General features: G+C 45.4%; 1 protein-coding gene across 4 annotated transcripts in view; it reads left to right on the top strand.

Annotated features, from left to right (window-relative positions):
• Positions 1-241: 241 nt before the first annotated feature.
• LOC108243438 (inactive dipeptidyl peptidase 10) overlaps positions 242-17007 on the top strand; it is a 35928-nt gene continuing 19162 nt past the window's right edge. For 3 of the 4 annotated variants that reach the window (XM_025008752.2, XM_017428864.3, XM_025008754.2), the window contains exon 1: positions 242-434. In XM_025008752.2, the coding sequence (XP_024864520.1) occupies positions 378-434 (57 nt within the window). In that variant the 5' untranslated portion in view covers positions 242-377. Of the gene's footprint in view, positions 435-4418; positions 4525-17007 lie in introns of those variants that run through there. The other variant, XM_025008753.1, reaches the window with a different exon arrangement.

Raw genomic sequence — 17007 nt, 5'->3', positions numbered from 1 at the left:
CAACAGGACCTGGTTTAGAGCTCCTAACAGGACCGGGTTTAGAGCTCCAACAGGACCGGGTTTAGAGCTCCAACAGGACCGGTTTTTGTTTGTTTGCTCTTCAAACCTCTGGATTGGTTTCCTGCAGTGGTTCGGGTCCAGAGGAGGTTCTGAAGAGACCAGAACTTTATTTTCTGCTGGATCATAATCAGCTGTGGAGGCGCGCGCTCTACAGCTGGAGCGCGCGCAGTCTGTGCGCGTCACCGACAGGAGGCTAAGCAGCTTTAACTGTCCGCCACCAGGACCGGGACTGGGACTAGGACCTGGACCCGAGGCTGAGGATCCGGGACTGATCCGGGACTCAGAGCCGGTCCGGACCGGAGCGCAGCGGCGGGACGATGAACCAGAGCGCGGGAGCCGCGCAGCACACCCGGAGGATCTCCGTGGAGGAGAAGGTGAGCTTCGTCCTCCTCTTCATCAGGAGGCTGCAGACCGGGACCAGAACCAGAACCAGAACCAGAACCAGGACCAGGACCCTCAGACCCGGGTCCGGGTGTAAAGAGGCTGAAAGTGTCAGGAAAGTTTCCTCCGGGGATCAAAGTTCTGATCCAGAACCGAAGTGACCCAGATGGTTCTGGAGGTTCGGTTCTGTTAATAAATGACTGACCCGTTTCCGGTTCGAGCCTCAGAGATGTGGTTCTGCTCAGCAGCTTCTAATGCAGACTTCAGCTGTTTTTGAATCAGAACCTTCAGCTGCTAATCCAGCTTTTAGCCTTTATTAGCATTTTGCTGCTTTCAGCTGCAGTTTCTCATAAATTCAGACAGAAAATAAAACTGAGCTTTTGTTAAAAATGTTATTTTTTCTGATTTTAATCTGAGTTCGTCTCAGAATCGTCAGATTTCTGATCTTCTGTTTTTAGTTTTTAACGTTTTAAACTAAAAAATAAAATTGATTCATAAACGAGAGAAACTCCTGAAGCTGCTTCAGCTTAAAGTGACACTTCACATATTTACAGGTGTGGCTCAAACAGTTAATATCTTACCTGCAGCAGATGGCTCATCGACAGGATCAAAGAGCTAAAGGCTAGGCTAGCAGCTAGCTGTAGCACTTCCTGCAGAGTTTCTGTAAAATTAATCCAGATTACAGTTTTTATATTTAAATGTGGTAAAAACTTTGTTCCACCTTCTAACTCTGCGTTTATAGGAGCTGCCATGTTGTATTTTTGGAACCAGAGTCTGTGCACTGGAGGTGTGGGTCTTTAAGCCCCGCCCACAAACATGATGTCACATGACCTCCCTTTTAAATCATGAAATAAGTAATTAGAGCTAAACCTCTTTGGAAAAGATGGACATCAGATTTACGTGAATCAACAAAAGTTAAATGATCTGAGGTGTCCCGTTCGTTAGCTCGGAGGGGCGGGGCTTAAATCTGTCACTGGAACCAGCTGATGGGGGATTGGTTCTGGCTTCAACTTTCAGGTTCTGGTCCAACATGGACGGATTTCAAACAGCATTTAAAGTAAAACTGTTTCGGGACGTTTGTTGGGACAAAAAAAGACATTAAACTGAGACGAAATGGAGACATAAAGACGGTGTTATTTAGCTCCACATGTGTATCGTAGGTAACAAAATGTCCCGTTTTGTCTCCAGCTCAGAGACAAATGTTTGAACGTTCCTGAACTCGACATCCAGAAACGACAACAAATCTATTTTTAGAACTCCGAGTTAAAGGAAAATCCCCTTGGATCGTTGGGACACACCTGAGGGGGGGCAAGCGAGCGGGTTCAACCCCCCCAGGACAGATGGGAGACGCAGTCCGCTCCCTGAAGACAACCGTCCAACGATGTGCAGGAAGACGTCTCTGACACGAATACCTCCAGAGACGGAGGCGAGGGGGTTTCAGCTGCTCGCTCAGCTGTGGAATCGCCCAGATGTGCCTCACATCAGGAAGAAACGGCAGAAATCAGCTCATGAGACGATCGTAGAGTGACTTGTCCTGCCGTCCAGAGGACTGTCTCAGCTTCAGACAGCTCGTTTCTGTCCACAGGGAGGTTTGAGGACAAATCGTCTCTTGTTCGGCTCTGAAAACAAACCGAATGTTTCGGCTGCGAGCTGCTGGACGTTTGAGCTTCTTTCTGGATTTATTGTCTTTAAAAAGAGTCTGAAACGCTCCAAGCTGCAGTTTGAACGCTGAGTCAGCTTGTTTCTGCAGACTTTAGCTGTTTTAGCTGCTCGGGACTTTCGGCTCGTTCAGCAGACGGCTGCTGTGGCTTTTATACCTTCATTTGTAAATATTCTGCCCGTAGAAATCCATGGAGATCTTCCCTCTGCTTCAGAAAACTGGCTCTATCATCGTCTCCTGCTACGTTTAGCATTTAGCTAGGCTTCGGCTGATATTTAGCTACTGTTCTGCCGCCATGAAAAGTGGGCAATCATGTTCTGTAACGCCGTTTGTTCGTCTGTTAGCAAAATATTTGGAGACATAAACATCAGAACTGATTTAGCTTCCAGAGGATTCAAAATGGCCGCCACAGCTAATCTACCTAAGAAAGGGGTGGTAGTAGCTGAGAGTCACACTTAGATCACGAGGAGATTGTGATGTTCTCGTCTTTAAGGATTTTATTTTTATTTATTCAGATTTTTTTTTTTCATAAAATGTTTGTTTAACATCTGAGGAGCCTTAAACCAGCAGGGGTCAGAGGTCAGAGGTCAGCTCATGACCTCATTTAAATAACCTTTCGCTGCCTTTAGCTAACATCTTGCTACATTTGGCCTATAGCTAGCTTTTCTTAGCTTTAGCTTTTAGCTAACATTTAGCTTTTTTTGCCTATTAACTAACATTTTGGCTTTTAGCTAGTCTGTAGCTGCTTTTACCAACCATTTTTGCTTTTAGCTACTTTTAGCTTTTAGCTAGCCTGTTGCTACTTTCAACTAGCTCTTTGCTATCATTAGCTTTCAGATAGCATCATGCTTCTTTTGGCTTTGAGCTAAGTTTCTTCATCTTTCAGCTAGCATCTAACTCCTCTTAGCTTATAGCTGGCGTTTTGCTTCTCTTAGCTTTTTGCTACTTCTAGATTTCAGCTAGCTATATTTAGCTTTCAGCTAGTATTCTGCTTCTTTTGCCTTTTGGGGATCTTTGTGGCTTCGGCTGCGTTTGAGACGCCATCATGGAGGCTGAACGGGGTTGAGTCGTCTCCAACCCGTCTCGGTTTAGTTTCGGTTGTTCTGGAGCCGCAGTTTTAGCTTTCGGCTCATGTTGGTGGGAGTTTGAGTCTCCAGTAGAAGAAAAGGAGCTAAAGTTTTCAACCTGAACAGCTAACAGAGCTAACAGAACCAGAACCGGATCCAGACTTGGGGGTCGGACCTGTTCGGTCGGGTCTGTTGGAGCTGCTCCTGTTTTCAGAGCTGCTCCTTCTTCTTCTTTTGTTTTTCAGCAGAAGCCTCAGAGCATTCGTATTCTCTCTCTGCTGAGGAAACCCCCGAGGCAGCAGGTGAAGCACCTCAGGTCGTTTCATCAGACTTTCCATCCAAAATGCAGATCGTTCCTGATTTATTCTACCGAACCGGATCATCTGGGCTGCTTTAGTTCTGCAGGAAGCTGTGGTTTTACGCCGTCAGAGCCAGATGTTTATAAATCAGTGATGAAGAGGATCTTCTGAAGGGTCTCTGAAGTTATTTGTGAAGCATCACAGAAGCTGGGCTGCAGGGCATCAACCTCCGAGGAGGATTTCCTGGATTCATGCTTTGTTTCACGACTCAAAGGCTGGGAGTCCAAGGAGCCGCTCGGTCCTGCTTTTTAGTTTATAAGCTCTTAAATCACACATTTAATCTGAGGTCAAACAATTAAACCTCCTTTATTTGATTTTATTTATACTTATATTTTATCTCCACGTTGGTCTGAACATTGTTATCAACACAAACAGAACCGTCTCTTTATATTTAGGTTAAAAACGCTTCAGAGATGATAAAAAACAAGAGAACTTATATTTTTTGTGAAAATTCAGTGTGGAAGCTGCAAAGAAGCTGAAACTGAGCTGAAAGCTAAAAGTAGCCGAAAGTGTTAAAAACTGTAAGCTAGTGTTGTTATTTTTTTTACTAGCGTTTTTCTAAAGTAGTAAAATGCTACCTAAAAGTAACAAAAGATTAGTTAAATTTAACAGACCGTTAGCTTGTATTAGTTGACGTCACATCCGGCTGTCATAAAATTCGCCCGATTGAAAAGTCAAGCGGGTGTGCTGCCTTTTATTCAAACACAGTAATAAGTTCATTACGTGACTAAGTTACATACAAAAGGTAATAAATAAGTTCATAGTTAATAATTAGTTTAAGAAAATTTATGCTAAAAAACTGTTAAAATGTTTGGGTTTGAATTCTAATCAGAGTGAGACATCCGATCTTCGTTCTATTGTATGTTCAGAATACGTGACGTAGTGAGTGCTCTCACCATAAAACAAGCTTTGATGTATTTTCTCCGGTAAAGTTTAGAAAAATAAGGGAGAAAACTGGTCTTATAAACGCTAAATGTCTTGGGAGACCTACGTCTTTGTAAGTACTGGTGTGTACATTATGTACATTATAATGTTGCTTCTGTTATTTTGATTCATGTGGTACCTTAGTATGTGTTTATTTTGGATTTATCGCCCCCCTGGAGAAAACTCCACCAGCCGCCACTGCTAGCATTAGTAGCATTAGCATTAGAAGAATTAGCAGTGAAACAATTAGCATTAGCAGTCATAGTTTTAGCATTAGCATTAGTAGCATTACTGGTCATAGTTTTAGCATAAGTAGAATTAGCAGCAATAAAATTAGCTTTAGCAGTAACAGTGGTAGCTTTAGGATTAGTAGCATTAGCAATAGAAGAATTAGCAGTGAAACAATTAGCATTAGCAGTCATAGTTTTAGCATTTGTATAATTAGCAATAATAAAATTAGCATTAGAAGTAGTTTTAGCATTGCTAAAATAAGCAGTAGAATAATTAACATTAGCAGTAACAGTAGTAGCATTAGCAGAAGTATGTTAAGGTTTTAAAGGAATGTTTTTGAAGGATTTGAAGCGAGCTGAATGTATTTTATTGGGTAAATTTATGTAAATAAAGTTTAAATATTTTGAGAGAAACGTTTTAACTCCTGAAAACTAAAATTAGCCCAAAGTCTGCAGCAGTAGTTTCAGACAGCGATCAGGGAGGACTCTTAGCTACTACCACACCAGGTTCAACACCTGGAAAACGGACCGAGTCGCGGCCATTTTTGTGTTTTCTGAGGTCAGCTGGTTGTGGCAGCCATCTGGAATCGGATTGTTTCCATAAGGGAATCGGTTAAAGATGCTCACTGATTGCTTTCTGAGTGGTTCAGATATTTTGCTAACACTGAAATGCAGGGACAGCTGCAGCAGTCTGTTTTTGGCTCTTTGTTGGGGGGTGATAATGTAAAAACAGAATTATTCTGTAGCTGTTGGTTCTACAACTCCTCGATTTTATTATTTCCATTCAGGTAACCTGTTTATGTTGAACCATTGTTCCTTCTCTGTGACTCAGGTGTGATGCGTTCACATGCAGGTGATGCGTTCAGGTGCTCTCTGCTAAAGCGGGTAAAGTTCAGCTCTGTGTCTCGTGGGTCAGACGGCTGCTGCTCTCTGTGGTGATGACGGGTTTCACCAGCAGGGGGCGGCGTCGCACTGCAGCAGCAGCCAGGGCCACACTTTACAAAGGACTTACTGGGGCCCTGAGGTTCAGGGGGCCCCTAGGTTCAGGGGGCCCCGAGGTTCAGGGGGCCCCGAGGTTCAGGGGGCCCCGAGGTTCAGGGGGCCCCGAGGTTCAGGGGGCCCCAAGGTTCAGGGGGCCCCGAGGTTCAGGGGGCCCCGAGGTTCAGGGGGCCCCAAGGTTCAGGGGGCCCCGAGGTTCAGGGGGCCCCGAGGTTCAGGGGGTCCCAGAGTATCTTCCTGTTTTGTTAAGACATCCAAACGTTCATCTTGGATTTTTGTAACGTTTTTATTTTTAAAATTTTTAACTTTATTAACATTTTTGAAATGTGTCAGGATCGCCTCGTTCTCTGATTATTGTTTCAGCTTCAGTTTAGCAGAAAATGTTCTTTCTTTTAGTTTTTAAAACTTTTTGTTTTTAAAGAACAAGATTTAAATTTCTTAAATCTGACAGATGATCAGATTAATCATTTTTATTCTTCTAGTTTTACTAAATGACTTTATTGTTTAATTTGGAGCCGTTTTGGTTCGTAAATGTTTAGATGTTGTTCTTTAATGAGGTCCGTGCAGAGAACTGATCCAGAACCAGGTCCAGTCCTGGTTCTGTAATGACGTGTTTCCACCAGCAGGGGGCAGCGTCACTCTGAGAATCAGTGGAATAAATGAGGAGAGGTTCGGATTTATTTTGGTCTGTTTGCAGAATAAAAGCTGATCCGTGTGTTTCAGGCAGGGTCTGTGTCTTTGTGAGGACCGCTGCTGGACTTCCTGTTTCGTCCAGCAGGACGTCCCTGTCCCCGTCCCTGCGATGACGACGCTGTAATTGAATAAACAAAGGAGCTGATTAGATCTCCAGTAAAGCTGCTTCTTTAACTCGAGGCTTATCTTTGCTGCAGAGTTCGGCCTGATGAGCATTTTCGTGTTTTCTGAAGCTGTTTGTCCCCCAGACAGCTGGAGGACACGTCCAGCCGTCTCAAACAGGGACAGCAGGACGGAAACTGGAGAATAAATTTGTGCTCTCGTGCCTGAATTGGCCCCTCGACTTCCCGGCCTCACTTATCTCTTGCAGGAGAGCTTAAACCCATCGGTGGAGATATCAGGAGCTGCATTCAGGAGATAGGCTATCTATAAATACATCCACCTCCTCCTCCGTCCACAGGGGCCTCCATCACACCGGCCTCATGCATATCATATCACCGCAGCATCTGATAGGAATACAGATCTGCAGGGACAGCAGCCGGCGGAGCCTTTTGTTTGCCTTTTTGTTGCTGCAGGATTGAAGCTGTGTTCTCAGACTCGAGTCCAACAATTAGAGTCCCCGTTGAAAGGACGCCGGGGACACGTGCGCTCGTCCCTCCATTCTTCATCCTTCCCTCCCTTTTCTTGTAAATCAAACCCTTAACAGGGCAAGGAGCGAACCAGAGCGCCAACGGCCCGATTAATAAACGGAGCGGCGCCGAGCTGTTAGTCGGATGTAAACAGAACTCGTTACGTTCGGTGAATTCTGCTTTTATTCTGTAAAAAAAAGACATTTTCTGCTAAAGTTCAGGCTGAAACTGAGGCTGACTTAAAGCTAAATGTAGCAAAATGCTAACTAAAAGAAACAAAAGGTTAAGTAGAAGCTAAAATTATAAAAAGGCAAGCTGAAAGTATTCAAAACAATTAAAGAACAAAGCAATTGGACTTTGATTCTGTAGAATAAAAAAAACTAAAAGGCTAGCTAAAATGCTAAAACGCTAAAAAGCTAAAACCGGAGCCAGTTTCTGAAGGAACCGAGGGGATCTGCGTGTTTTTATGGGGGAACATTTCTAAATAAAGTTTCAATATTTCGAAAAACAAAAACTAAAGTCAGAGCAGCTGAACGAGCCGAAGTCTGCAGAAAAACTGCATCGAGCCGTTTTCAGGTGGATGAACTGTGGCGGCCATCTTGAATCAGTCGGCGGGAGGTGGGATATTTTGCTAACAGGCGAACGCCCCTGCGTGCAGCTGATGATGAGAACCGATGCAGGATCTCTGGTCCCGGAAGCAGAGCGGCAGAGAGAAGCCGGCGTGTTTGTTTCGGCTGCTGTTTACGGGAGTCTAACCTTATCAGGAGTCAGACGGCTGAAGGAATCTCAGCGGCTCCGGCGGGGCTTCGCCTCATATCTATGGAAATGTGTTTTCCTCTGGTCACTAACAGCTCAGCCCGAACCCGGTTCTGCTGCGTTTACATTTAATGTCTGAAACCTTTAATCACACGAACCTTCTGCTGCAGATATTCTTCTTCTTCTTCTCTTTTTTTTTCTCCATTAACAGAAAAGTGTAAAAAAAAGCAGCTTCTTATAGATCTGCTTGTTCTGACAGCGGGGGGGCCGCTCGGCTCTGAAAGGCTGCAGATTGAATTTAAATTCATTTCTGCCGACGGAGCGGTTTCACTGCAGACGAGCTAGAGGAGCTTCTGTTTTTTTACAGACGGAGGAGAGAAGCTGAGGGAAAAACCGCTAACAAACCAACAAAAAGTCAATTTTTACTCCAGCGTCTCCTCGCCTCAACCAGAACAAGACTGGATTTAATTCATTCCGTTTCACAGACAAAATGTGGCGTGGTAGTAGCTGAGAGTCATCCCAACCCTGCGAGGCGGGCAATGCTGGTGTTGACTTCACGCCTGTTTATCCTCAAATATTCTAATCGAGTAAAAGTATAAATACTGCGATTACTTATTAAAGCATATATGGAAAAATAAGAGGAATAAATTGATTTTAGACCGTTAGATTAGCCGTTAGCTCCTTAAAGCTATCAGTTTAATCTCAAACATGCAGGAAGTGAATCAGGCTGCACAGGAAGTGCTACATACAGTTGATAGCGCTAGCAAATAGCGTTCTGCTACTTTCAGCATTTTGTTACTTTTAGGTTTTGTCGTTGTTTAGCTAGAGTTCTAATTTTATCTAGCATTTTTACTTTATGTTTCTATCGTTTTGATAATTTCAGCTTTCAGCTCAGGTTGTTTTCCAGCAGTCATTCAAACTCGTTTCTCTCCTGCAGTTCTCCAATCTAAACTGTGTTTTTATATTAAATTACCTAATTTTATTACAATAATCGTCGTCTTTTCGCCTTTTAGCGACAGCAGAAAATAACGTTAACAGGTTAATTTTAAAACTGAGATTAAAGTGGAGATTTGTTAAGTGGATGTTGGTATAAAAACATGTTTTTTGTGCTAAAATGTTTGTTTTTCTAATACAGTTCACACCTTAAAACGACTAAAACTCAGTTAATGTTACAGATGTTGAGCTAAAATTTGGTTTGGTAGAAGCTGAGGGTCGTTTCAGCTGATATATGTTTGTTTCAGTGATTTTTTCAGCTGTTAGTCAGAGGTTTGTCTCTGACTGGTCAAGCCTTCGGCGCCTGTCCTGTCCTGTAGTTTGGACAGTTCTGAGGACAGTGGACTCTTTATGAAGGGTTCTGTCCCGGTGGACGGCAGCTCGGAGCGTTTCTGTTTGATGTGGGGATCTATTATTCATCTCGCTGTGATGGCGGAGAGCTGCAGGCGGTGGACCGTCCCGCCTCTCTTCTTCATCTGTCTAATGAGCGCTCGCTCCTCAAGGTCCGTGTCCTCCTCTGCCTCCGCCGCAGAACACCACCTGGATGCTAATTTGGACCGAGGCTTTGAGTCACAAAGTTCACTGAAGAGGGAAGAAAAAAACAGAAAACAGGAATATTCAGCCGAGAACTGAGAGCGTGAGGAGGAGGAGGAGGAGGAGGAGGAGGAGGAGGAGGAGGAGGAGGAGGAGGAGGAGGAGGAGGAGGAGGAGGAGGAGGAGGAGGAGGAGGAGGAGGAGGAGGAGGAGGAGGAGGAGGAGGAGGAGGAGGAGGAGGAGGAGGAGGAGGAGGAGGAGGAGGAGGAGGAGGAGGAGGAGGAGGAGGAGGAGGAGGAGGAGGAGATTTTAAACTTCTAAATCCACTGGAAATTAAAAAGATTTCATTTACGTAAATCCTCCTCTGTGTGGATGACCTTTGACCCCTCCGAGGTCTCTTCAGGTTGGGTGCTGCTTGTGTCCAACAGTCAGGTGGACCCTGGTCTGGGCTTTGACCGGACCGCTCCAGAACCTTTACCTGGTTCTCCCCGATCCAGACGAGTTCTTCAGTGACTGGAAGGTGGTCCTCTGTCCCCGTCTCAGATCTCTGGAAGACTCCAACAAGTTCTCCGTCTGTCCTTTAACTCTAAGCAGTGTCCCAGTCCCCACAGCATGATGCTGCCACCACCGTGCTCCACTGAAGGGGTGGTGTTCTCAGCATGCAGACATGTTGTCCTTCATCCGTCCACAGGTTTGTCTTTCTCCTGCTTCTCGTCCATAAGACCCTCCTCTGAGCAGCTTCCGTGGACAGATCCATCAGGGTTGTCTTTGTCCCCCTGGATGTCCCTCTGATTAATGTCCTCCAGTTTCGGGGACGGACCCTCTCGTCAGGGTGTCCTAATAATGGACTGGATGGAGCTCTGTGGGACGTTTCGTGGTTCTGGGACGCTTTTTAAAACCCAACCCTGGTCCTGGTCCCTGACCTGTTCGGAGTGGTTCTTGGTCTTCATGATGCTTGGGGGTGGATCTTCTGTGCAGAGACGTGTTGGACTGGTGTTGACTCGTACGTCCCGAGCTAAGGCCAGCTGGAAGCTGTTTGTTTGTTTGTTTTCACACGGCTGCAGGAGTAAAGTCATTTTCAGGGATTTGAAGCCAAACGAGTGAATATATTTACAAGCAGCTCTTTTAAATTTTAACGTGATTTTAACCACATTTGTCTTCATTAAACTGGATCCGTTTCCTAAACAAACTAAACAACCGACTTCGTTATTTATCTGAGTTTTGTTTAGTTTTTACAGTAAAACACTTTAATACGGACAGAGACTGTATTTATTGTCCTAAACCAGGGTTTTAATCTTAATTTAGTCGGCCTGTTGGTGAAACGAGGCGACAGCTGGAGGAGCGAGAGGCGGCGATGTTGGAAGCGTCTGGTTTTGTCTGTTTAACGTCGCGACGGCTCGGTGAGATGAACCCAGGCCCGATCCTGTAAAACCAGAATGGCTCGCTGGAAACGAACACCTTTTCCCGGGACTTGGGTCGGATCCGTGTTCTGAGGCTCCTCCTATTCGAGCCCATTAGCATAATCTGTCCGGCTGATTATGTTTGGGCAGCGGCGACACAAAACTCCGGCCCGGTGATTAGGCTCCGCGGGGCTGTCAGCCAACGGCGGCGAAAAGCAATCAGCGCCGCAGATTAAAATGCGCCGCAGCAAACACAGAAAACCCGGAGAGAGCGGCTCTTCTGTTTGCAGAGGTGGGTCAGAGGATGATGAATGACAGCTGGGTTAATGGAGGAGTCCGCCAGTTTTATGTTGGTTGTTCTCGACGGTTCGGCGCTCAGAGCGTGTGTTGGAGGCGACTCTCAGCTACTACCACACCAAACTTTACCTCATTATAAGTGGAAATAATAGACTTTGTGTTTTCGGCTGCAGCTGTCGTCTTGAATCCTGTTGGTTCTGGAAGTGAATCACATTTAAATCATGAGATATTTTGCTAACAGACACATGAACATTCACCCCGTCCTGCAGGATGCATGAAGCTTTCCTTCATCTCTCTCCTCCCACATATGCTGAGCTTCGGCCTCGGCGCTCACCAGACTGAATATTCATGACGTGAGCCGAGTTGGAGAGCGACGCCGCAGACGCCCAAGTGGATTGTGGGTACTAATGATGTAGTGGTGTCCATCTGTTCCTGCATCACTGTCATACATCACTGATGGTGCCGGTGCTGAAAACCCAATATGGGTTTCAGCTGCTGGCTGACAGCTTGGACCTTCATTCCCACCAAGAACAGCTTCTGTGGAAACGGCCTCCTTCAGATTCGGGTCAGCTGCTGCAGCCGAGCGCTGGGACTCCCCGCTCCTTTTAGTTTAATACGTTTATTAGATTTAACTTTAAAGTTCAAATGTTTGGTTCAAGAAGGAACAAGACGGACATTCATCAGAAACATGTGGAGATCCGAATCTGCCACATTCCAAAGAGTTATACAAATACAAATAATTATACGCTGGCTGTAGTCTGTAAACAAATATGGCCGAACGGACAGGAGCAGAATCAGGGATCCAGCAGGGAACCGGAGCTCCGCAGACTTTACTCGAAATGAAATCTGAGTGTAAATACTCCGACGGCTCTGCTGTTGTTGACTTGTCTTCTGTCACTTCCTGTTTCTGTAGGTGAACAGACACGTGTGGGTCGCTGGCAGCTGGTCGAAGATTTTAGCTAAAAAATCAAAAAATACCAGCAGACAACATTCGTATTTATTTATAACACCCGGTCCTGTTTGGAGTTCTTTGTGTTCTTTATTTCCATTAAATCTCCACTCCTACGGTTCATACATCCACATGTAGGCGTTTTTATCTTCCTCTCTGCTGAGGAGGTCAGAGATCGCACCTCCAAACTCTCATTGACTTCCATCGTGTTTGAGCTCAGAAAGTTTTCCTCAAAGCAGGAAGTGAGGCTCTTTAACAGAAACAGCTTGAGGCTTACTTTCTGCTCTAAAGTTTCTGCCTGTCTTATTAGAAGTGCACAGGTGTGAGGTCACTGGCAGCTTCCTGGTTCTTTTTGCTCTTCAAAAACAGTTTTGAAATTTAAAATGTCGGCCATTTTGTCCGGTTATCGTCGGCCTTTGGAGAAGGAAGAAGTCGGAATTTCAGGCAGGAATTTACGATTCTTCCACAAAAACCCTGACCCCACTTTGTTGTAAACGGCCTGATTTAAATCAGACGTCTGAAGCGAGCCGACATTAAACCACTCTTTATTTCCCTCTGTCCCAATTTAGAAAGGATTATTCCTCCCGCGTTGGTCCGATGACTTTAATATTGCATGCTCATTGATTTTTGCTTATCTCTTCACAATTTAAACCGTGTTCACATGGGAGCTTTGCATTTGAAAGGACACATCTGAATTTGTTTCTTCAGCTCCACTCGGAGCCGTTGAATAAAATGGAAATGATTTTACTGACCTGATGGATGCCAAGTCAGATTTAAACCTGGAGAAAGAGATCTTAAAATGAGCTAAAGCAGTGTAATGTATGTGTCACAGAGGCTTTATGCTCCAGCCCATAAAATCCCTCTGGGAACAATATTTCAGCAGGAAGGTTAGGGTCGGTCCAAAGAAAAAGACATTAAAGTTGTTCTGCGTTAAAATGTTGGCAGTATTGTGCTTATACACAGCAGCAGTTCTGTTCCTCTCAGAGAAAAGATTTCAGGGCCGTTTGGTTTGATTTATCCGGCTCGTGGAAATTAAACAGCTGCTCCCGAAGCTTCCGTGGAAGGAAAACGTGGATTATCAGGAACGTTTTAAGGCACAAAACGGGTTTCTGGTCGTATTTTAGAGAGAAGACGTTATGTAAATATTCCCAAGATTTGTTCAATTGCTAATTCTTCTAATGCTAATTCTGGTAATGTTAATTAGCATCAATGCTAACTCTGTTACTACTAATTATACAAAAGCAAAGACTACTACTGTTAATGCTATAACTTCTAATGCTAATTCTGGTAATGCTAACTATACTAAAGCTAATATTACTACTGCTAATGCTAATTTTGCTGCTGTTAGTTTTACTTTTGCTAATTCTGGTAAAGTTAATTCTGCTACTGCTAATTATTCTAAAGCTAAGACTGCTACTGCTAATGCTACTTTTTCTACTCCTTGTTCTACTAACGTTAATGCTAATTTTATATAAGCTAAAATTCTGCCTAATTTACGTAGCTTTTTGCTACTTATCGTTTTAACTAACCATTGTCTACTTTTAGCTTTTAACTAGCGTTTTGCTCCTTTTAGTTGGCAATTTGTTTCTTTCAAATTTTGTTAACATCACGGTAATTAAAGATAGCATTTTGCTAACTTAAAGTTTAAGCTACAGTTTTATTCCGTGTTTTGCTTCTTTCAGCTGAAAATCTGTTTAAAACTCGCCTCCAACGAGTGAGACACAGGCTTTAACTTATTTTATTTTATTTTATTTTATTTTATTTTATTTTATTTTAATTCTACCTGTCCCTACGTCCTGAGACGGGACATTATGCTGTGGACGGCTTCTGAACCGATGATCCTTTAACAGGAACGTCAAACTGAACAGCCGGACACCTCGTAGGTCCAGGATGATCCCTGTTGATTTCAAGGTCATGGGGTCAAAGGTCACAGGTGACCCTTTTGTTAGAACCTTGTCAGTTCTCCAGCTTCACATCCGGCCACCATAGAAATGTCCAACCCTTCGTGTCCTTTGTTTCTCTCATATGAACTGTTGAATTACGCACCTGTTCAGAGTTTACACGTCAAACTCAAATGTTCCCAGCGACACTGAGAGAAACCAGCCTGGTCAGGGGGAACCGTAGTTATGATTAATTACAGGAACCCTACCTGAGCTGCTGATCGTTCTCCATGTTGAGTTTTTTACCACGTGAAGGAGCTTGGCGAGGAGCAGGAATGTAAACTCGTGCATAATGAAGAACTTCCTGCAGTTAGACTCCGGTGAGAATCATTAAGATTTGAGCAGAAAAATCCTGAGTAAAGATGGCAGTTAACCCCCCCTCGGAGTCGGAGCGCCGCCGCCGGCTCAGCAGGAAGCTGCAACGCCCTGCAGGACTGAGATGAGAAGCAAAATAAAAGCCTCTGAGAGGCGTGTTATATAAATTATAATCGTCTTTAGAGTCTGAGGCTCAAAGACTTTAAAAAAAGAAGTGACGTGGAAATTATGGATGGTTTCGTTCTGACAGCCAGGGAGAGATCTGATCAGCAGAAAAGCTTAAACCAGATCTGCCTCTGAAACTTTATAACGTTCATGGTTCCCTTTAAGAGGCAAACTCTCCTTTTACACAGATTTATCAGGAGTTCCCAGGGATTTACTCATTTGTTTCATTTGTAGTCGAGTCACGAGTCTCTGTGTCTCACTTTCTGATGGAAAAAATCTAAACTGAGCTTCAGAGAGCTGAGCAGAAACCAATGAGCTGAAGCAACGCTGGAAAGAAGAGTGGGCCACAACTCCTCCACAACCACAGGGCATTCTGGGGAAAAGAAAGCTGAAAGTCAGAAGGGAAACCCGGACCTTCGTCTGCAACTCCTCCTGGAGGAACCCGAGGTGCTCCAGACCTGAGAGGAGGTATAATCCCTCCTGAGGGTTCTGGTTCTGGCCCTGAAACCCACGCTCTTCACCGCTCCATCGATCCACCGCTCCTGGACAGAACCGTCACCTCCTCCGCCTGAAGATCCCACAAACAGGAGGGAACGTTCCGCCTTTTTCTGGAGAACCGAGACCTCAGTCCAGGTGTGGCGCTCTGTGAGGGCGGGGCTTAAGTCCAGTGAACGCATGTTTTTGGATAAAACGACAAATCGTAACACACCGTGTAAACTCGTTTCAAAGCAAAAAACAAACAAACAGGAAGTCCAGAAAACCAAACGGAACCAGAACCCTGAGATGTCTCCAAGTCCGAGTCGCAGCTCCACCGTGAACAATTCACACGATGAGGGACGGAAAACTGTGCGGCAGATTTAATGAATTAATCTGACGGGTTATAACAGTGAGTTTTCGTGCTCAGGCGGCTCATCCAGACTCATTTGCAGAGGTGAGCTGAGCCAAATTGAGGTCAGGAAAAAGGTAGTGATGTTATCGGCCGATCCATCTCTTTTCATTGAGCTTTTTAATTAAAAGAAACTCTGAAACTCTGCTTCTCTCTTCTGAGAGCCGCTGAAACTGAAAGTCATCGTCATATTCCAGAGGAGTATCGTTTCATCTATCTGCAGGATTAATTGGGAAGATTTACGTTTGTAAAATAAGGTCACGGCTCAGTTTGAGTTTAAAATGTTTGTTTCTCCAGCTGCTCCACCTATGATCTGTTCAGACGGCTGAATAAAAACTGTTCAACTCGGAGAGAAACAGTAAGAACAGAGCTTTCCTTTACGGCTCAGTTCCTTAAAGTTAGTTCATCCTACTTTTATGGTTCCTGAGTCTGATTTTATTCTAAAATATTCATAAATTTGCGCAGCTTCAGCCTCATCATCGTCTCTGTTTGTTTTAGTTTAATACGAGGATCAGAATCACTTCAGACGAGCAGGAAGTGTTTAAATGGGAGCAAAACGGGGAATTAAATACAAACAAAGTGATGTGTGTGAAACGGAGTCTGCAGGAGGCCCGCCTGAACCGGGGGTTCGAGTCCCACCTGAGCTCAGGACCCGGGGGTTCGAGTCCCACCTGAGCTCAGGACCCGGGGGTTTGAGTCCCACCTGAGCTCAGGACCCGGGGGTTTGAGTCCCACCTGAGTCCAGGACCCGGGGGTTTGAGTCCCACCTGAGTCCAGGACCCGGTGGTTTGAGTCCCACCTGAGCTCAGGACCCGGGGATTTGAGTCCCATGGGAACCCGGTGGTTTGAGTCCCACCTGAGCTCAGGACCTGGGGTTTCGAGTCCCACCTGAGCCCAGGAACCCGAGGCTTTGGGTTCCTGGTTCTGGATGGTTCAGGTTCAGGCTGGATGGTTCACGGTCTGCAATAATGAGGGCGCTGCTCCGGTCTGTCGAGGTGACGGAGCCCAGCTGAGGGAAAGTTCTGGATGTACTGGTCCGTCCATGGTCCAACCCTCACCTGTGGTCCTGAGGTCTGGATCAAGACTCAAAGATCCAGATCCTGGATCCTGGTCTTCCTCTGTAGCTTGGCTAGACTCGGCTCCTCCTCATCAGAAGGAGTCAGCTGAGGTGGTTCTCAGATGGGTGATGGATGCATATCACCCGCCACTGAAGCCATCCGATCTGGTAGAGCTCAGAGTTTGAGTTAGGAGGACTCTCAGCTGCTCCTACAGAACCTGAAGCTGCCTGAGGAGCAGATCTTTGCTGACCTCCTCGTTCTCTTAAAAACACGGACGAGACTCCAGCTGTCGGACCAACTACTCCGGTCGTTTAAACATTGGGTTCTGGATCTCTAAGACCATCTGGACTCTGAGGACTCAGGACCTGCTGAAGTCCAGTCTGCCGTCTGTCTGGGGGGACGAACCCTGGAACCTCCCCCTGCTGATCACCGTTTGGACCTGAAAAACCAGATTCTGATCCCTCTGGTCCTCCGTTCAGCAGGTCTCCAGCGTCTCTGAAGGCCGGAGAGATAAACGATCAGCCCCACCAGGCTGGTGTTAGGATCAGGAAGCACAATGGGACAATCAGCGGGACAATGGGACAATCAGCGGGACAATCAGCGGGACAATCAGCGGGACAATGGGACAATCAGCCGAACAGAAAGCCAAACAAAAGGCTGCTGCATGCTGGGAGTCCGCGCGCCGAGGCGTTTAATATGTGACTGGAGAAAT

The sequence above is a fragment of the Kryptolebias marmoratus genome, linkage group LG6 (genome assembly GCF_001649575.2).
Source record: "Kryptolebias marmoratus isolate JLee-2015 linkage group LG6, ASM164957v2, whole genome shotgun sequence".
Lineage (NCBI taxonomy): Eukaryota > Metazoa > Chordata > Actinopteri > Cyprinodontiformes > Rivulidae > Kryptolebias > Kryptolebias marmoratus.
This window is presented reverse-complemented; position numbering and strand designations above follow the sequence as displayed.